This window comes from Talpa occidentalis, unplaced genomic scaffold (genome assembly GCF_014898055.3).
Source record: "Talpa occidentalis isolate TD23 unplaced genomic scaffold, MPIMG_talOcc4v2.1 talOcc4.3, whole genome shotgun sequence".
In the NCBI taxonomy this organism is placed as follows: domain Eukaryota; kingdom Metazoa; phylum Chordata; class Mammalia; order Eulipotyphla; family Talpidae; genus Talpa; species Talpa occidentalis.
Window position 1 is genome coordinate 5,012,903 of NW_023603184.1, and position 20,817 is coordinate 5,033,719.

Genomic DNA, 20,817 nt, shown 5'->3' on the forward strand with positions numbered 1-20,817 from the left:
GTGAACACAGCATCAGTGTATCATTTATGTGGCTTATTCTGTTATATTGTCTCCCTAGCCAACTTCTAAAGATCAGGTGTTGGCCATGCTAGAGAAAGCCAAAGCTAACATGCCAGCCAAGCCTGCTGCACCTGCTAAAGCAAGTTCCAAACCAATGGGAGGGTCATCTTCAGCCAAATTCCAGCCTGCCTCAGGTAACTCTATTTCAAGGGGGTTAAAGGGGAAGGATATAGCCCAAGGGAATTCTAAAAAGAAATCCAGTTTTCATTTTTTATCATAATTCCTCACCACTTATATCCAAAGCCCTCCTTCCTTCTCTTCTTCCTTACCCTTCGTTTACAAACATTTGTCAAGTACCTGTTTTTTGCCAGGTACCTTGCTGATGATTGATTTGGTTTCCAAGTCCAAAAAGGAGTTTGGAGTAGCACATTGAAATGCTCCTGAAAGCAAGTGTTCCGTTCTTATTTTTAAGGTTTCCACAACTATTTTCTGCTATTGGATATTACAGTTTGCAGGGAACTGAGGCCCTCCAGCTTAATCCCCTTTATTAACATATGAGCGCATCCATAAAGGTTAGTTGACTTGCACAAGGCCAAATAGCCAGCCAGTGCCTGAATCAGCACAGAATCCAACTTACTCAATCACAAATGAGTTGTCTTCTCTTCTAGACTTAGAACTTACATACATTCTGTTTGGTGGGATAGAAATAGCCGATGTAAACTTAGAAATTTTACATGGTAAAACTGTTGATATCAAAATATATATTCAATTGTAACATTTATTAGAATCTTGCTATGTAGTTAATACTGAGTATCAAAGATGACAGGCCCTGTCCTTAAGGAAGTATCAATCTAGGTTTATTTAACTTCTATTTAGAAAATTGTTTTAAAATAGCAGTTTAAATGTTGAAAAAAAGGAAAAGTAGCTTTATTGAATTAATTTTTTGAGGTTATTCTTATAGAGAAATTCTGGGAGAAAAAAACAATAAAACGCTATAAATTGATACACTTAAGACTGCAGGGTTTTTTTAATCATTATATACTTACCTGCCCAGAATATGGTATTTGAATTTATATTCCATGCTTTTTATCTCAAAGCACCTGTTGAAGATTCCGTTTCCAGCACTGTAGAATCCAAGCCTGATCCGAAAAAGACCAAAGCTCTAGGAGTTTCCTCTAAAGCAAAGGTACAGTAATTCTGCATACTTGGAGTTTATGCAGTGAGTTATTCTATTGGGAAAGACATATTATGTATGAAAGAGCATTCCTACTCTTGATATTATAAATTATTAAAGTTTCTGTGGCTCATTTTTTTTTTTTTTAAAGATTTATTTATTTATCCATTCATTTATTTAATTATACAAGCACTGGGTACAGTCAGAAGTGCGGGAGGGTGAGAGAATTCACCACAGCCAGAGTGGGGAGCAGAGCAGGCAGAAGGACCGAAGTACACTGCTGAGGGGAGCAGCGGGCGGCAGGAGAGGTCTACGCGCCATGTGGGACCCTCCTCCAGTGGCCGGGGAGCGGCCGGGGATTGAGCCGGCGCTGCAGAGGAGCGGCCGGGGATTGAACCGGCGCTGCAGAGGCTGCGGGCAGCTTCGCAACCCAGTGCTCAACCGCTGCGCCACTGGGGAGGCCCTCTGTGGCTCATTTTTAATAAGGCCCTCAACATAGACACACCTGCTCTCAGGAGCTGCTGTCATAGTATGTGTCATGCAGATCTTTCATGAAAATTTGCAGGAGTGAAGAGAAGGAAATCATTTAGCTCTGGCAGAAGAATCATTGAGGCTGATTGTGATTTGAGGAAAGGCAGATGATAATTTTCTTCAAATCTGTCTGTTTAGTTGTCATACTAGCAGGATCTGACTAGTCTGCAAGGAAATACCTTCTGTCCCAGCACCAGCAGGATTGACTTTAATGCATCACCAATCTTTTTAGCCCTTATGGAGAGTTAGACAATTTAAAGAAATGTTTTCTATACTTAACTTTAAATAACCCCTGGGTATTTTTTTTATTTTAATTAAGGTTTGAATCACTTCAAATTTTCAGTTTTCTTTCCATCTGATAACACAGACATTCTAAATCTTGGGTTATTTTTAAAACCCACTTTAGTAACTTAAGCATTTTAAATGTTTCTAGCAACTTTCTTTAGAAATGGGTTCAAAGGGTCTCTAGGTATAGTGATAAATATACATTTATATATGGAAAGATAAACTTTCTCAACTAAGTGGTATGAAAATTGTGAATGCCATTCACAAATGTTATTAATATGGAAAGCTAGAAATAACAGAGGATTTCAGGAAAGAAAAGAACTATCCAATAAACAAAAATAGTCTGTGACCCAGAGCAAAGGTAGAAAATAGTGGCTTTTCCAACTATAGTACCAGTACAAGGACTAACCAGCAGCTACTTTAAGAGTGTTACAAGGGGGCCTCCCCTGGCGCAGCGCTTGAGCGCTGGGTTGCAAAGCTGCCCGCAGCCTCTGCAGCGCCGGTTCAATCCCCAGCTGCTCCCCGGCCACCGGAGGAGGGTCCCACATGGTGCGCAGGCCTCTCCTGCCGCCCTCTGCTCCCCTCAGCAGTGTACTTCGGTCCTTCTGCCTGGTCTGCTCCCTGCTCTGGCTCTGGTGAATTCTCTCACCCTCCTGCGCTTCTGACTGTACTCAGTGCTTGTATAAATAAATAAATATCTTTAAAATAAATAAACCAATGTATCCCCTTTAAAAAAAAAAATGAATGTTACGAGAATTCCTAGAAAACCTGTACAAAAGCATAAACAGAACATATGCAAGATTCTAGGCCCCATCTGTTTCTTTCATGTGGAAAGTGTAGAGAGGTGTTGCTGGCTTATATAGGGCCCTATTATTAGGCATCACCATCACCTTGATGAGGAGACGTAGCCTCACTAATTGATCTTCCCGAACCTTGGTTGTAGAGTGCACAGGGGAAGAAAGTGCCGAGCAAAACCAGCTTAAAGGATGATGAGGATAAGTCCGGTCCTATTTTTATTGTTGTTCCCAATGGAAAGGAGCAAAGGATGAAAGATGAGAAAGGATTAAAGGTAAGGAAAGAGTTAAAAGTCTTTAGGAGCTTTTTTGCTTGTTCTGTTAATCAAAAATAATTTTGCTACCTGAAATTCATATCACTGTGAAATATCTGATAATTAACTGAACCTTTTGTTTTTCAGTTGTCTTACTATTTCACTAACTATAAGAACACTGTTTCCTACAAAAGACACTATAGAATGGAGCTATTGCCTGTTTTAATCCAAAGAGATTAAAAGGTTTTTTTTAATTTAAATATTAAAGAATGGAAAGTATTAATCTTTATCAACTATACATATGTAATAGGCTACTTCTTTATTCCTTCTTGTATCTGATATCTTAAAGACAGATTTGGTGACTGTTTGCCTTGTTCAATCATTTCTCTTAGGATATTTTGGTTTTTTAGGTAAAGTATTTTTACAAAATATATACAAACAGTACAAAAAGTGTAGAGTATAGTATGAAAAGCCTGTCTCCCATTCCAGTCTCCTTCCATGAGGAAGATCATATTACCAGCTCTTTTGTGTGTATGACTCCAGAAATACTAATATTCCATACTGATACAGTCATGTATGTATAAACATATAGACCATCTTTTATGCAAATGGAAACATGCCCTAATCTTTATTCTCTATCTTTACTTTTCTCTTTCAATGGTATGTGAAATACCTTAAAAATCATTCCATATCTGCATGTATATGTACATTCATTCTTTTTATTTTTACATTATGTATGTGTACCTTTCTCATCCCAACCCACTGTATGTTGATCATTTAAGTTGCTTCTGGTCTTTCACCATTATGAACTGTATTGCCATAAGCATCTCAGAATGTAGTTTCTATGCACGTATGTGAGTAAATTTACTTTAAATTCCCAGAATGGTATGTACATTTTAAATTCTTCCTTTATTAGAAGTGTACCAACAGTGCCCACCATGTTATACAATAAACTAGCATTGGTTTTTCTAGTAAGAATTGCTGTTCCTAGATTTTTAGAGTTATAGCTTGAGAGTACATTTTGCATTCATATTTAATTACAAATTAACCTTTAATTTTAAAATAGCCGATGAAATTAATTCCTGCCACTGCTTGAAATAGAGTTCTCTACCTCATTTCAGTTGAACACTTTACAGCCCCTTTTCAAACTGGCATTTTTCAGGTGCTGAAATGGAATTTTACTACTCCACGGGATGAATACATTGAGCAACTAAAAACCCAGATGTCTAGCTGTGTGGCAAAATGGTTACAAGATGAGATGTTTCACTCTGACTTTCAGCATCATAACAAAGCCCTTGCTGTCATGGTTGATGTAAGTTTGCAACAGAATATGTATATATCTCAGGCAAGTGAAATTGCTGAGCCAATGAAATAATTAGAAGTTTGCATGACTTGAGAAGGAACTGGAATACACCAATTCTCTTTTTTCAGAGCAATTTTGCTATTACAGAATACAAGACTGTGTATCTATACTTTTAGGTCTTAAATGAAGGTTTAAAAATCTCATTTTCTTTATGACACTAGTAAAATTCAAAAAGTAGTTGCCTAATAGAACTTAAATTTTCATAGTCATTTGTCGATTTTTCTTGTTTTGTTTTAAGCATTTGGAGAGTGAAAAAGAGGGTGTCATTGGTTGCCTGGATCTTATCTTAAAGTGGCTTACCCTGCGGTTCTTTGACACCAACACAAGTGTTCTAATGAAAGCTCTCGAATATTTAAAATTGCTCTTCACCCTGCTAAGTGAGGAAGAGTACCATCTCACCGAAAATGAAGCCTCTTCCTTCATCCCCTATCTCATCCTCAAGGTAATGTGGTATTCGTATCCTGGAAGGCTGCTCAAATTTCCAGCTGACCTTAGTTCTTACACTTTTGTTCCTCTCCTCTTTGATTTGTTATAGGATGATACCTCCCCCTGCTCAGTCCCATGCCCCTTTTCTTTCAAGATGTAGTGATAACATGGAGTGGGGAGAGAAGAGGGAGGGGAAGGGGTTGCTATTCAGAAAATGCCTTACTCTTCATTATTTTCCTGTTGGCTAGGTTGGAGAACCAAAGGATGTCATTCGTAAAGATGTCCGTGCCATCCTGAACCGGATGTGCCTTGTCTACCCAGCCAGCAAGATGTTCCCCTTCATCATGGAAGGAACCAAATCCAAAAACTCCAAGCAGAGAGCAGGTGAAGCAACAATTTAAACTGAGTCTCTGCAGCAGTGACCTCTAAAAGAAAGTGTCTGTATGAATGAGGAAATGTCTACAGTGTCTATGTGGTTGATTCGAACTTTCTCATTTGGACTGTGAGAGTGATGAGTTGCACACTGGTGGAGCCACAGTATCAGGTGATACAGGCATCACTCAGTACCACCCTGGTGACAAAATCAAGTGCACAGGGGCCATCTGACTCACAGGCATCCTACTCTTCCAAGAGCGCTTGTTTTAATATCATTGTTTCATTGTATGCTTTGTAAGAAGATAGTAAACTAGGAAAAAATCTAGACAGAATCAGAACAAGCCTTTTGAGTTCTTCTTGTGTACCCAGGGAAATGTATCTAGTGAAGATAATTCTCTATACCAAATGTGTGTTGAGTCTCATTGACCCAGCATTTTTTCCCCATCAGAGTGCCTGGAAGAGTTGGGTTGTCTGGTTGAATCTTATGGCATGAATGTTTGCCAGCCAACCCCAGGAAAAGCCTTAAAGGAGATAGCAATTCATATAGGAGACCGTGACAACGCTGTACGCAACGCCGCCCTCAACACCATCGTCACGGTGTACAATGTGCATGGCGATCAGGTGTTCAAGCTGATTGGAAACGTAAGTGACTTTTCTTGAGCAGTGTCAGCATATTGTAAAAAGAACTGCAGGATTGTGAAGGTTTCGGGTTTCTTCCCACTCCGCTCAAGCTAAATTTTTACTACTTTTTGTTAAACTCAACCCATCAGTGTGTCATAGAATCCAGATAAACCCTTGAGGGTGTATGACATTCTGTGTTTTACTGGAAATCAGATTTTCTTTACTGAGCATTCTATCCATCAATTTGCTTTAGAAATGAGCTATTTTTGAATCAAGAAATCTGAGCTAGTCTAGGATTTAAATTCTGCCTGACAATGTACTCTGTGAGTTTTAATACGTTTTAGTTTTAGTGAACAAGTACTCACTTGTATATGAGCAATACTGGTTCCAGTCAGGTCAAGAGAGTCTTGAGCTACAGCCATGAGCCAGATTGTGCAGGCACATGAGATCTCAGGTTCTGCTTCTCACATTATGAGAATCAGTCACATTAGGGCTGCTCAGTTCTTTACTTCAGTTACCTCTTAGTAGCACACATATTTAGAGTGTGCTTGAATACTTTGATTGTATTCGTGTGATTAATTGTTGCTGCAGGCTGGTGAAGGAGATCAAACAGAGGGGGACTTGACAGATGAACAAAAGTGAACCTTCTTGCCCATAGTCACACAGCTAGTTAGCGGCAACATAGCAGAACTGGGAAAGCTTCCTTTAATGTTTAAATTTTTTTTCTGTAGCCGGGCATGCTAATAAATTAAATGTGGCCTCTTTTTACAGCTTTCTGAAAAGGATATGAGCATGCTGGAGGAGAGGATTAAGAGATCAGCAAAGAGGCCTTCTGCTGCACCAATAAAACAGGTGGAAGAGAAACCTCAGCGCGCACAGAGCGTAAACTCCAACACCAACATGCTTCGCAAGGGCCTGGCTGAAGACATGTCTTCCAAACTCAAGTATGTAGATGGAGATAGTTATCTGAAAGCATTTTTTTTTGGACTTTGCCTTGGGTGCTCAGAGCTTATCCTGTAACGTCTTGAGTTCCTGTAGCCATTATCATGCATGACAAAGTGTCTAGGTAAATGTCTTGTAACCAGGTGTTTAATCCTTCAGTCTTCATTGTCTTTGTCTTTGTCTCAAAGCCACTTCTAAATAGTCTTGTGCCTTCTTTCACTGCTTTTCCGTGGACAGAATTATGTATCGCACTTATAGGATGTAAGTACTGCCTGCTAATTTCTCATTAGCAGGGCTCTTATATCTTTCTAACTTCTGACTCGGATTCATCCCCTCTGGAGGGTGACTATTTCAGTTTATAACCAGGGTAGATGGTGTCCATGCTACGAATCAAACCTTCACAAGAGTCCACTGGCTAGCAGAAATGGCAGTTCAGTGTCACATGGCTAAAATATTGGTTCACCTTCTTCCCTGTGTTATATTTGGATTTCCTGTTTTTCAGATAAGGCTAAGTAAAAGGCATGCAGCCCAAATTGACTTAGGAACTCAAAATACTGCCTTTTGAGCAACACAGCTCTGTTTTGGGTTGTATCATGAATATAATTGTAACCAATTTGGATTTGGAAACTTTTAAAGTGATTGGGTGCAGTGCTTTCCTTGGTCTGTCAAGAGTGACTATTCCTATATAGAGGTGACTGACTGTCCCTCAAAGTATAAAATGTACCGAATATTGCATGGAATGATGCTTATGATTAAAAAAAAAAAGTAAACACTGGTTAATTTAATGGAAAAGAGTTAGCCAGTCAAGATTTTTCTTAAAATTTGGACCAGAAGTAGTGAGCTTTGAGTCAATGTAAGTTTGCTTTATTAAGTAATTTTCTGCCCTGTCTAGAGTGGCAGCACAAAGTTTATTGTCTCTTTAATAAACTAGAGAGAATACTTATCACTTGGCAGGTACTGTAGACACAAGTTAGAGTTATCTGCTCGCTCAGGTACCAGTGTTTCATGAACCAGTGCTGTTGCCCGTTGAAGGCACTTGCTTAGATGCAAGGATTTAAATCTCTCAGGGGGGCTGAAACCAGAAGTTGTACATCTGTCTTAAAGCTTAGGGGCAGTTGGCAGTGCTCCTCTTGCCCTTTGGTTACGAAGTCTCTCCTAGTTCAAGAACCTCTTTTTGCTTCCCCTAGTCAAGCCCGAAGCATGAGTGGGCATCCTGAAGCAGCCCAAATGGTTCGCAGAGAATTCCAGCTGGATCTTGATGAGATTGAGAATGACAATGGCACAGTGCGGTGTGAAATGCCAGAACTTGTTCAGCACAAACTGGATGACATTTTTGAGCCAGTCCTTATTCCTGAACCCAAGTGAGTGAACCTCTATAAGCGGTGTATGACCATCAGAGTGCATATGTGGAAGGAGTGTGCTGTGCAGTTAGAACTTTTCAGAATGTTTCCGGTCTAACTGACAGCAGTTAGGCCTAGATCTAGTGGAGAACTGCATGACTCCTACTGCTGGGTGTTTGTGATAAAGACTGAATTTTCTCCTTTGCTATGTGATCTAGGATCCGGGCTGTTTCTCCACACTTTGATGATATGCACAGCAACACAGCATCCACAATCAATTTCATTATCTCCCAAGTAGCCAGTGGTGACATCAACACAAGCATCCAAGCGCTGACACAGGTAATGGGGGTGCTCCTCAGGATTGTAGTTCCATCGGTGATTCCATCCACCAGTGTAGTTCCATCCACCGATGTAGTTCCATCAGTGGAGACAGAGGCTGCTGAAGTGATGGTGATGGGCTGCATACAGGTCCTAGGATTCAGGATGGCAGGCAGCACTGAGCACTGTCCTGACTGACAAAGTGTACAAGGGTAAGTCACAGTCATCATTTGCCTCGTAAGACATAGCTCTAAAGAGCCTGGCGTTTTTATAATTGCATGGATTCACCAGAGGCCAGAGATAATAGCAGGGAGTAAGCAGGGACCAAATTTCCTGGAATTCATTTAGAGTTTGCTGGGTAGAGACAAATAAGTGAATGAGAAGATATCAGGTATTAATAACTACTATGTACATATAGCTCGAGTGGGATTATGGGAGAGAGGAACTGAATAGTTACTCAAATTGGTAGGCAGACCTACAAAGGCTCTAGGGTAGGAAATGAGCCCATTCTAGGAAACAGCACAAGGCCCATGTGCCTGGGACATTGTGGGCAAGGGAGAGATTGGTACAAAGATTTGAGAGTTAGAGACCAGATCGTGTAGAGCATTAAAAACCCCAAGGTCAGTGGTTTGAATTTTAAGTGATAGGGGTACCATTTGAGATTTTTAAGCAAAGAGAAAGAAGTCACTTGTTTTTTAAAAATCATTTTCTTCCCCTTCTCTTCCTTAATGGTCCAGTCCTAAAGCTAGTAGGTAGGTAGAGTAAGGTAGGCATCCATTTCATGGCGTGGGAGTGGGGAGCTTTAGCAAGATATAATGTGATGGTCTCAGCGCCCAAGGAGGATGAACAGGATGTCTGTGCAGCTCTCAGTCTGGTGTGGTAGTCAGACCCAGCCAGGGTGATGTCCACATGTGCTGGAGAGGGTGCAGTGGCAAGTCAGAGTCTCAAATTGGGAATCAAAGCCCAAGCAAAAGTGGGCATATGCATGGAGAGGGGCTGGTGGCAAAGATGGGAGATTAGTTACATAAGAGGGATGGAACAAATAAAAGGAAAAACGGGAGCCAGATTTCTCACTGTCAGAGGAAGGTGTTATAAATATAGAAGGAATGAACTCTGGTGTTGGGCCAGAATTAAACAGGTCAGTCAGTATGAACTCATGGTTTACAATATGTAGATGTAGAACTTAGTATCAGAGAGAGAGAGAGAGAGAGAGTGTGTGTCTAAATATATATTATAGGCCGTATATTATATATAGGTACATAATATACATATACTCCCTTGTTCTTTTCACTGAGAGAACCTGAAAACAGTGACAAGTAGTCCCAGATTCTTGGCTTCTGAATAACCAAAGTCCCTTATTGACCTTATTAGAGAGCGAAAATATAAATAAGAATGAGACGGGAACAAGTATAGCTGTGGAATACATTTGCATCCCATGTTTCTGATAAAGGAATAACACCTACAGTAGGGCCTCCCTGGTGGTGGGAGGGGTTAAGATGCAGCACTATGAAGCTATCAGCAGCCACTGCAGCACGAGTTCGATCCCTGGCCAGGGAGGTGACTCCCATGGCACAGCAGACCTCCTGTCTCGCCTGCTGCTCCCCTCAGCAGTGTATTTCAGTCATTCCTCCTCTTCTGTTCCCCACTCTGCCTCTGGTGAATCCTCTCTCTTACACACACACACAGCCCCAGTTCTTGTGTGGAGTTCTTATTCACTCTTGAGAAAGAGAAGCCAATGGAAAAATGACCAAAGGAGAGGAATAGTCATATCACAGAAGATATCCAGATGACCTCTAAATACATAAGAAGATGTCCTGCACACAGAAGTGCAAATTTTAGTAACAGTATCACTTTCAAACCATCAGAGCAGCAGAAAGTAAAAACTGTAATAAATATACAGGTGGAAGAGAGGCCGGGACAACAGTGCTGTCATACATTAAAAATGAATTATTAGTTCTTTTTAAGCAAAAGCAGTATAGCCAAAATACCAATATAGGACTTCCCTGGTGGCGCAAGGGGTTAAGACACAACCTGTGAAGCTATCCGCAGCCACTGCAGCAGGAGTTCAATCCTTGGCCAGGGAGAAACCCACATGGCTCAGCAGACCTCTCCTGTCTCTCCCGCTGCTCCCCTCAGCAGTGTATTTCGGTCCTTCTGCCTGTTCTGCTCCCTGCTCTGTCTGGTAGATACGCTCACCCTCCCACCCCTCTGGCCTGAACCCCAGTGCTTGTATAAATAAATCAAACTTTAAAAAAAGGAGTTTTTAAAAAATCAATAAATAAAAATAGAACTAGGCCTTCCTGGTGGCGCAGCGGGTTGAGCACAGTGCTGTGAAGCTATCTGCAGCCTCTGCAGTGCGGGTTCGATTCCCGGCCAGCCAGGGAAATTGCCACATGGCAGGGCAGACCTCTCCTGTTGCACCCACTGTTCCCCTCAGCAGTGCTTTTGGCCGGTCTACCTGTTATGCTCCCCATTCTGTCTCTGGTGAATCCTCTCACCCTCCCACGCCTCTGGCCTGTACCTCAGCTATTGTATAAATAAAAAATAAATCTTTAAAAAATAATTAAAAAATAAAAATAGGTCTATTCCTCTTGACTATAGGACTTTTCATAAATTTATGTGGAATTAGAATAGCTAATGCAAAGAAGTGTATATACTGTAATCTTGTAGAAGGAATAATACCATATATGTAATTATATGCAGTCTATGAAAATTAAAGAATATATACCAGGTTGTTAATTACCTTGGGAAAAGCGGAATACGCTCATACACACACACACACACACACACACCCCAAAACACGTTTTTCCCCTGGTGTGTGTATTGAAATAGCATTGTTAAATAGTTCTTGTTATATGAAAGTGAATGTGTTTATTGAGTATACATGCATAAGGGGGTAAATGAAGTAAGACCACTGGCTTCCCCAACACCAGGGGGTACCATTCACATTGTAGTCTATATAAGTGGTGCCTCCTAGAGGTGACTATTGTGAGCCCAGCATGAAAGGATCGGTTGACCTGGTTGTCTTAGGCTGTTATTTTATGAAGATTGACCTGGTTGTCTCCTGGTATAATTTTATGTAATCATAAAAACAAAGATCGTTTTATGTAGTAAATACAAAATGCATGTTTTTCCCATAGTGATATCTAACCATTAGAGGACAACCAATGTACCAAACTAAAAAGAACACTGGACCAGGATGTGGGAAACCTGAGTCTTGCATTTGGACTATTTTCTGGTCTTTCTCAGCCTTGTTTTTCTCATTTGGTAAATGGAGATCTTACTCTCAACCCTGTCTACCTCTCAGAGCTGCTGGAATGATCAGTCATATGATGATATTTAAAAAAAAAAAATCTTTTTAGTAAATTGGACATCCAAATATGGGGATGATTATTCTCTAAACTAGACAGTGAACCTCTTAAAATAGGATTTGCAGGTAATTCACCTAAACCATATCTTACCAGAAAACATTGGTTGAATGATTGAATCCGTGAGGACTCGCATTTTATGTACAGTGACTGAACTTTTTTCAAGATGAGATATTGGAAGTGCTTTGCCTGTAAATATAAATGGTATCCTTTTAGTGCCTTCTGCTACTTAGAAAATACGTTGAATTTTTCCCTATCAGATTGATGAGGTCCTGAGGCAGGAGGACAAGGCTGAAGCGATGTCTGGTCATATTGATCAGTTTCTCATAGCCACGTTCATGCAGCTGAGACTCGTGTACAACACACACATGGCAGATGAGAAATTGGAGAAGGATGAGATCATCAAGCTGTACAGCTGTATAATCGGCAACATGATTTCGGTAAGGCGCCTCTGCAGATCATGAGTTCTTTCAGTCCCCCCTGCCCCGTCCGACTCCCCCCAAGACTCTAAAGCCTGAGTCAGTGCAGGTGTTCCCGTGAGTCCCATGTCACTGTGGAATTTTTACACGCAAGCTGCTGACCACTTCCATTGGATATTGGGCAACACTCTGGCTTACTTTACTGTTAGGGAAAATGTAGGATGCATACAAACTACCTAGAAGTTTGTTTCCTCTCAGTTTCTCCATTGGGCAAGATACGCCCTCGCTGGCTTTTCACAAATAACTGCTCAAACTAAAAGTACTTGTATAACAGTGGGCCTCCCCAGTGGCGCAGTGGTTGAGCGCTGGGTTGCGAAGCTGCCTGCAGCCTCTGCAGTGCCGGTTCGATCCCTGGCCGCCGGGCGAGGGTCCCACATGGCGTGCAGACCTCTCCTGCTGCCCGCTGCTCCCCTCAGCAGTGTACTTCATCACTCTGCCTGTTCTGCTCTCCGCTCTGACTCTGGTGAATTCTCTCACTCTCCCTGTGCCTCTGACTGTACCCAGTGCTTGTATAAATAAATAAATAAATCTTTAAAAGAAAAAAAAAAGTACTTGTATAACAGGTAGGAAGCACACCATTTAATTTGGGCTGTTGCTCAGGGTTTGTGGCAGTAAGGTGATTTTTATTTTTACTAATCCTCTGAATTTTTTTAATACAAAATAAATACTGCTGAGTAGAATATGCTGCCTAAGTTTTCTTCCTTGCTCTATTAAGTTTCATACTCTCTAACACAGTTCTGATTGGATAGCTGTTTCAGATTGAGAGCCTGGCCCGGGAGGCCTCCACTGGGGTCCTGAAAGACCTGATGCATGGCCTCATCACCTTAATGCTGGACTCTCGAATTGAAGATCTGGAGGAAGGACAACAGGTGATCCGCTCTGTGAACCTCTTGGTGGTGAAAGTTCTGGAGAAGTCAGACCAGACCAACATCCTGAGGTATACCTGTATTCTCCACATTAGCACCTAGACAGCCTCTTTTTTTCTACCCATAGAACCAGAAGTTACTAGATCAGTTGTAACTTCAGATTTGACTAAATTTCATTTATTATTCTCTTTCTCATGAGCTAAAGTCATTGCAGCCTGAGGTAGCAGCTAAGCCTGATAACTCAATATGCCAGCCAATATTAAGAATTTTCTAAAATGGGACTATATAAAGTTTATATAGTGTTTCAGTATATATAAAGTATATATAAAGTATATATATATGAAACCATGAAAAACAGAGTGGCAAGTCTTATCATTTACCAAGTGGTAACTTAATGAAGCTTGAATGATATTTGTATTCTTAATAACTGAATGCAAGTAATCAGAAACAATTCCTGATCCATGAGCTCTCAATTTATTATATGGAAGGAAAATATTTACAGTTGACCTTTTAGAAATACAGGTTTAAACCTTATTAATGCCATTGATTTGGGTTTGTTTTTCCTAGTGCCCTACTTGTTTTGCTCCAAGACAGCCTACTAGCAACAGCCAGTTCTCCCAAATTCTCAGAGCTTGTTATGAAGGTGAAGTTGAAATGATTTGTTCTTTTTTCAAGGATGCAATACTTTGTTACAGTATGGGGGGAGAGAAGTTGGGTCTAAGACAGATTCACATCAACCTGTGAAATATAGTTGGTCTCCAGTTTTCCCTTCTTGCATTTATATCCCAAGCTCAGGCCTAAACAGTTCCTGGCCTCCAACAGTGAAAAGCAAGGGCTGCTTTGTAAATATTCACCAATTCCCTAGACTCTACATCAAAGAAAATAAATAAATCTTTTTTTTAAAAAAAAAAAAAAGTTTTGATAAGACAAATTGCTTTTTGGGAAAAAAGTATGTATAGCCCTACAATATTTTGGTCTCTTTGCAAGGCCCCAAATGAACATATCTATACTCCTACATGTTACTACACTGTGGTAGTATAATATTTTCTCTTTGGTTTGGTTAAACAGTATGAACTACTCTACTCTCAGGTACCAAGCAAGCCCAAGAAACAATTTCCAAATGTCCGCATCCTTTAAAGCCCTGGTCCCTAGAGAATGTGAAGGAGTGGAAATTAGATGGATTAATTGTCATACTTTAACCAGTGACATGGTTGAAGTGAGTAAAATTATTCATGTTTTAGCAGCTGAACTTGAAAGATAGGGTGTGCCACGTTTATATCCCTGACTACCTTTTAGAAATGCTTAGGGAACATGAATAGAGACAGAAATTGTCCTTACTCTTCAGTTACCCCTTCTAACTTTTGTTTCTTTTTTCAATAGTGTCTCTGGAGAATGGTTCGACTATTGCCTGATACCATCAATAGCATTAATCTAGATCGAATTCTTCTAGATATACACATTTTCATGAAGGTCTTCCCCAAAGAGAAACTGAAGCAATGCAAAAGTGAATTCCCCATAAGGACCCTAAAGACGCTGCTGCACACTTTATGCAAACTAAAAGGGCCCAAGGTGAGTAAGAACCACAACTAATCCCTGCGGGAGCTTGAGAGAACACCGTGGAAATGGCCTTGCTGTTATTTGAATGCGCATGTGTCTCCTTCAGATCCTAGACCACCTAACAATGATTGACAATAAGAACGAGTCTGAGCTGGAAGCCCACCTCTGCCGGATGATGAAGCACAGTATGGACCAGACTGGGAGCAAATCTGATAAGGAAACGGAAAAGGGAGCTTCTCGAATAGTGAGTCCTGACCTGAGAAAGTTTGAGGAAAGTGAGGTTGCCTGGAAGTGGTCTTGTGGAAGGTGTAAGCCACCGGGGCCTTTCTCAGGACCTGAGGTGAAGGCTCTGGGTGGGTGTAATCACTGTCCTGTGGTGGTGCTGTAACATTTCCACCCCGAAATTTTCAGATACAAATTAGTTATAACAAGGTGCTTCTTGGTCGCTAAGGACAGCTTCTGCATCCATGCCTAAGTCACTGATCACCAGCTAATCTACTCTGGGCTTTATTTAATCAGGGAGGAAGGGGCCAGGTCCTGCCTCACCGCGTTTAGTTGCAAACCTGAGACTGCAGGAGTCGATCTTTCCACTCGAGAGCCTGCAGCGTTGTTGCTTCTCTGCTGTTGTAACAGACCAGTTAGGTCTGGATTTTGAGATTATTTTCAGTTCTTACCCAACTTTTGGTCCCCAATTAACAGTTCAAGTCTAACCAGCCAATCCTTCCTTGTCTTTCAACTTTTTTCAGGATGAAAAATCATCAAAAGCCAAAGTGAATGATTTCTTGGCTGAGATTTTTAAGAAGATTGGCTCTAAAGAGAACACCAAAGAGGTGAGGAGGAAAAGGTTGCGCCAAATAGGACTCGCTCTATGGAATAAGGTCTCTAACATCCACCCCCATCTCTTTTTCTTGTTAACCAGGGCCTAGCAGAATTATATGAATATAAGAAGAAATATTCAGATGCTGACATTGAACCGTTTTTGAAAAATTCCTCACAGTTCTTCCAGAGCTATGTTGAGAGAGGCCTTCGAGTGATCGAGATGGAGAGGGAGGGAAAAGGCCGTATTCCCACTTCATCAGGTATGATTTCTTCCAGTAGCTCTGGGAGTAAGCACCAGTTTCCAGTCAGTGGGGAGGGCCTGATTGGTTTAGTCTATGTCAGTGCACTTCGGTGGTACATGGTGATCATCAGTGGTGTTCACACTGGTGTAGACAAATGGTCAGCTCCTAGCCACCTGACTTGACCCATCTTCAGTGATGAACAGCGGTTCACACTGCCCTTGGGACAGTTTCTTCGCCTCACTCTCAGGTGCCTCCTCCCTCCTGGTTGTTCCTTCTTGGTCTCTGACTGAGTCCTTCCCCTGAACTTTTAATGCCAGGGTCCCCTAGGGGTCAGTCTGTGATTTTCCTTTCTCACCTCATTCCTCTAACTGGTCTATCTACTCTCACCACTTTAAAGATTTATTTATTTATGCATATAAGAATTGGGGCACAGGCTAGAGATGTGGGGGGTGAGAGGACCCACTAGAGACAGAGTGGGGAACAGAACAGGCAGAGCAACTGAAATACACTGCTGAGGGGAGCAGCAGGCGAGTCAGGAGAGGTCTGCTGCGCCATGTGGGTAGCTCCCTGGCCAGGGATCGAACTTGTGCTTCAGTGGCTATGGATAGCTTCATAGCTTGTGTCTTAACCCCTTGTGCCACCAGGGAGGCCCTACTCTCACCACTTTAAATACCATCTGCATGCCAGCAAGGCCCACTTTTGTTTTATCTCTAACTCAGGCTTCCTTCCTGATCAGCAACTAATAAATTCTGGATGACACTTCCACTTGGGTTTCCAGTAGGCATTGTAAATGCCACATGTCAAAAAAGGAAGCTCCTGACACTCCCCCATAATCTCTCCATTCTTCTCCATCTCAGTGGATGGCACAAATCCTCCCAGTTTGCTCTTACCCAGAGTTTTTGGTCTTTCCTCTCTGTCAGAGAATCCTTTTGGCTCTAGCTGCTAACTCAGTGCAGAATCCACCCACACTCCTTCCCTTGCCACTGCCCTCCTGTCTGACCACTCCACTTCTACTCTGACCTATGGTAAAACTTCTCAAATATTTTCCAAAGGATCTTCCTTCGACTCAGCGAAAACAAAAGGCTTTGCAGAGGTCTGTGAGGTCGTCCACACCCTGAGACCTCTGAATCTCATCACCTCCAGCCCCACCAGCCCCCTTGCTGTTCTGGGACACACTGGGCATGCGCCCTTTCAGGGCCTTCACGTTGGTGGCTTCTTGTGTGGTTTGCTCTTCCCCAAGAGAGCCTGTGACCAGCCCCATTTACCTTCCTCAGATTGTTGTTCAGATACCACTGTCTCAGTGAGACCTGCCTTTAAAACTTACAACCTACATCTCAAACCACTGCCCCCCGCACCCTAGTACCCACCACCCCTAACATACCATGTAATAAAAACCTCGAATGTATTAGGTTAATTGTCTATACCTGTCTCCACTAGAATTTAAAATTCCCACAGATAAAGGCTTTTGTCTCTTTTGTTGCCTAGTTCATAGACACTCAGTTGGTATTTGTTGAATGATAGGAATGAGTAAATGTCCTAACATTAAGCTGAAATGTTACTGTCCCCACAGTGAAAAAGCCAGTGTCTGAGACTCACTGCTCACAGGACCTAGAGACAAAAGGAAGATTTAGGTGCCAGTTATAGAAAATAGCTGTCCAGTGCCTGAAACCCCCACCCCCCCCAAAAAAAAGACTCAACTACAGAAGTTGCCTCTCACTGCGCAGACCAGGATGCTCACTTCTCCTGCATTTGGCTCCAAGTTCAGTGACACTCACTCACCCTCATGCCCTAGAATTTGTTTTCCAGTAAAACTGCCTTTGTGGCTGTCAGATTCTAATCATTTTCTTTCTCACAATGTGCCTTGCTGGGCTGAAGCTTTAGTTGAGTTCTTTTGTTTGCATTTAACACCTTCCTGAAGTGCAGGACACACCAGGGGGTCTCCTTTTATTGGTCCCAGAGGCCTTTTTGGTGATGTCCACAATTTAATTGTCATCTTTTGGCCTAAGCAGTACATTTGAAACCCGAGCATCTGACCCTCCTGGTTATTGACGGACGTCATGCCGCAGGATATCCGAGCATCTCTTACTGCTGACTTTTGTATCATTCCTTTTCCATCCTGACTGTTGTACTCATTCTTACATTAAAAATGGAATTTTTATGTAGAGTAGCCATTTTACTTTTCTGTTTACCATAAGGGAGTTTTTCTTTCCAATAGCTTATCTTTTTGGTCTATGTATTGTATTTTCATTAATATCAAATTGGGTACTTTAAGTACTTGATTTTTTAATTGTTTTTTTCTCAGAAACTTTGAAACTGTGATGGATTTGTTTGGTTTGGTTTTGCCTTGGCCCTCTCCCACGGTTCTTCGCACGGAGGGCTGCAGACACTCCAGCTCCCGGAGTGTTCTTGGGTGTTGGTTGGACACCTCTTTCCCGCACTTCTTCATGTAGCCTTGAGCTCCATGTTCCTCCCTGATCCCAACCTGCTCTCACTCTCAAAGATATTTAAGTCCTTCAGTTCTTCAACTGGGTGGCTATAGGTGCAACGGAAGCTTTTGAATATCCAGGCCAGGATGGCTGGAACACAACCCCGGCACAGCCCATGGCCATGGGGGTGGGTAGCCCAGTGCACCTTCTGCTCTGCTGCAGCAGTGCTTGAAGCCCACACTCAGCTTACCCTGTATAGTTAGAGCACCCTTTGGCATCAACTCCAGATGGGTTCTTGGGATTTTTTAGTTCTCAGGTACAGTGGCAGATGAATCAGGACTGTCTAGAAGTAGTGTGTTGGAGCACATATATCTGACTGTTCTTTTTCTGTGTCCTGTCTAGGCATCTCCCCTCAGATGGAGGTAACATGTGTACCTCCTCCCACAAGCACAGTGTCCGCCATAGGGAACACAAACGGAGAAGAGGTGGGACCCTCTGTTTACCTGGAAAGGCTAAAAATCCTCCGACAGCGATGTGGTCTGGATAATACAAAGGTACTGACTGCTCCTTCCCTTCTGTGTGCTCAGGGAGGGCGAGACAAGCCAGGCAGGGGCCGAATGGCCTCTTGACCTGCTTCAACGGTGTCTCTTCTTCTCTCAACAGCAAGACGACAGACCTCCACTGACCTCTTTACTCTCCAAACCAGCAGTTCCTCCCGTTGCCTCCTCCACAGACATGCTGCACAGCAAGCTCTCCCAGCTCCGGGAGTCGCGGGAGCAGCACCAGCATTCAGACCTGGATTCTAACCAGACTCACTCTTCAGGAACCATGACCACCTCTTCCTCCTCCACAGCTAACATTGATGACTTGAAAAAAAGACTGGAGAGAATAAAGAGCAGTCGCAAATGAAGCTGCCTGTCCCCCCAGCACCCTGCAGCTTTAGTTTACTAAACTAGAAGTCCTCATAGTTTAAAGCGGCCCGGGCGGCCTAGTGTACACAACTGGTTGTATGTATCATACCGCGGATCTGGGGGAGGAGTCGCTGTGGCACAAGTACTTGTACATACTCCGCTTCTCCGTCCGCATCCTGCTCTAGAAGACTGTCAGTGTATTAGTGTAGTGTACAGACTTGTAAACAGCTGCACTCCTCTCAGCCCAGACTAGTCTCCATATCCTTTTTCTTTTTAATTGTTCATTTGTAAAGTTGTCTTAATCTTTCCTAGCTTTTAACTATTAGAAACTCTTAATAGTTTTCCTTTGAGTTTGTGAGCTCTTCTTCCTGTAGCCCTGGAGGGTCACTGTATTCTGTATGAATGCATGGCATGATACAACTAATTTAAGAGTCTTTTATAAATAAAGTTTGCATTAACTATAACTGTCTCTTAAGACGCTCCATAACTGGGCCTGCTCGGCGGCACTTTGTCATCTGTTCTCGGGTCCAGCTGGGGATTGAGCCAGTAGAGACAGGCTTGCTGCTGTGTAAGAAGCGCTCCCTTTCTTGGCTCAGACTTGCTTTCTCTCGTTGGAACAGGAGGAACTGGCTTTCCCTGTTCTCCACGTGCAGCTTCTAGGGAACAAAGAAATCTCACGCTGCCCCGCCTTGAGGTTTTGGTCATGACTTCCCTCCGAGCATCATGACGGCTCTAAGGAGCACTTAGGCTTCCAGGGGCTCACTGGGTCACCGTGGCTCTCACACCACGAGTGGGTGTGGGGTCATTTGCTATAGATAGTATGGAAGAGCGTAGGCACTTCCTGCCTGTTAGCACAATCACGAGTCCGCACCAATGGTCTGAGAGGACCTAACAGCTGAGGTGCCACCTCTGGAATAAATTCCACAGGCAGGAAGGCCTGTCTGTACTAAGAGGCAGCCATTTGGTCTTCACTCTTCCCCTCCAGCCTCACGATGAGACGCCTCACCACATCCACTTACATGCGTTCGAGGTTTCATTTCTTAGTAAAACATATTGCTCAGGTCTGCTAGCTGCTATATGCATAGAAATTCCAGGAAGCAACAACCCACTGATAGGCTGCTTGCCGGAGCCACAATTGGGAAGTGGCGAAGAACTGGTGACATGCCAGGAAGCAGAATAAAAAGAGCAGTGATTCACAGAGAGTTTACCTGGTTACGGCGCATTTTGCTAATTTAATCCTCAAAGTCAGATTAGGTAAGCCATATCATTGTATCCCTCTTACATAAGGAAAGCAATTTGGGGAGAGCAGGTGACTTGACCACAGTTCTCTTATGGTTGGAGCCAGAATATGAACCAGGTGGTCTGATGCTCAGGCCCACATCCTAACCACTATACGCACAATATTCTCAAATGAGGGCATTGAATATACCAGGCCTTTGGGGGACATAAATCTGATGTCACTTTAGGGACATGAGGCAGGACGCAGGAAGGTATGAAGTAAGTTTGAGGAAAGAGAACGTGGTATTACTCACTCTCTAGCTGCCCTCCTGACTTGTCTGCTCCTGGGAAAGCTCCTGACCGCCCTGGCCGCACAGTCACTGAAAGGCACAGGCCTCAGAATCTCCCTTGTTACAAATTCTACTTTGACTCTTCTTAGCTATATGGCCTTGAGCAAGGTAGCTCTCCAGGGCCAGTTCATCCACCTGCCTCTTTCAAGGATTACGTG

The 20,817-nt window shown here is 42.6% G+C and overlaps 1 protein-coding gene and 1 non-coding gene across 3 annotated transcripts in view; both read left to right on the forward strand.

The window, feature by feature from the left end:
* The window catches only part of CKAP5 (cytoskeleton associated protein 5), a 77,962-nt gene extending 58,867 nt beyond the window's left edge, over positions 1-19,095 (forward strand). For both annotated transcript variants that reach the window (XM_054699231.1, XM_037522354.2), the window contains 19 exons: positions 59-194; positions 1,098-1,186; positions 2,934-3,059; positions 4,201-4,350; positions 4,640-4,843; positions 5,076-5,211; positions 5,651-5,844; positions 6,595-6,767; positions 7,953-8,126; positions 8,324-8,444; positions 12,052-12,231; positions 13,020-13,207; positions 13,704-13,779; positions 14,517-14,705; positions 14,800-14,937; positions 15,440-15,523; positions 15,613-15,772; positions 18,583-18,734; positions 18,844-19,095. In XM_054699231.1, the coding sequence (XP_054555206.1) occupies positions 59-194; positions 1,098-1,186; positions 2,934-3,059; positions 4,201-4,350; positions 4,640-4,843; positions 5,076-5,211; positions 5,651-5,844; positions 6,595-6,767; positions 7,953-8,126; positions 8,324-8,444; positions 12,052-12,231; positions 13,020-13,207; positions 13,704-13,779; positions 14,517-14,705; positions 14,800-14,937; positions 15,440-15,523; positions 15,613-15,772; positions 18,583-18,734; positions 18,844-19,089 (2,916 nt within the window). In that variant the 3' untranslated portion in view covers positions 19,090-19,095. The remainder of the gene's footprint in view (positions 1-58; positions 195-1,097; positions 1,187-2,933; positions 3,060-4,200; positions 4,351-4,639; positions 4,844-5,075; positions 5,212-5,650; positions 5,845-6,594; positions 6,768-7,952; positions 8,127-8,323; positions 8,445-12,051; positions 12,232-13,019; positions 13,208-13,703; positions 13,780-14,516; positions 14,706-14,799; positions 14,938-15,439; positions 15,524-15,612; positions 15,773-18,582; positions 18,735-18,843) is intronic.
* LOC119256454 (small nucleolar RNA SNORD67) lies at positions 5,329-5,439 on the forward strand. Its single transcript, XR_005127784.1, has one exon. It is a non-coding gene; the product is annotated as a small nucleolar RNA SNORD67 (small nucleolar RNA).
* Positions 19,096-20,817: the final 1,722 nt, after the last annotated feature.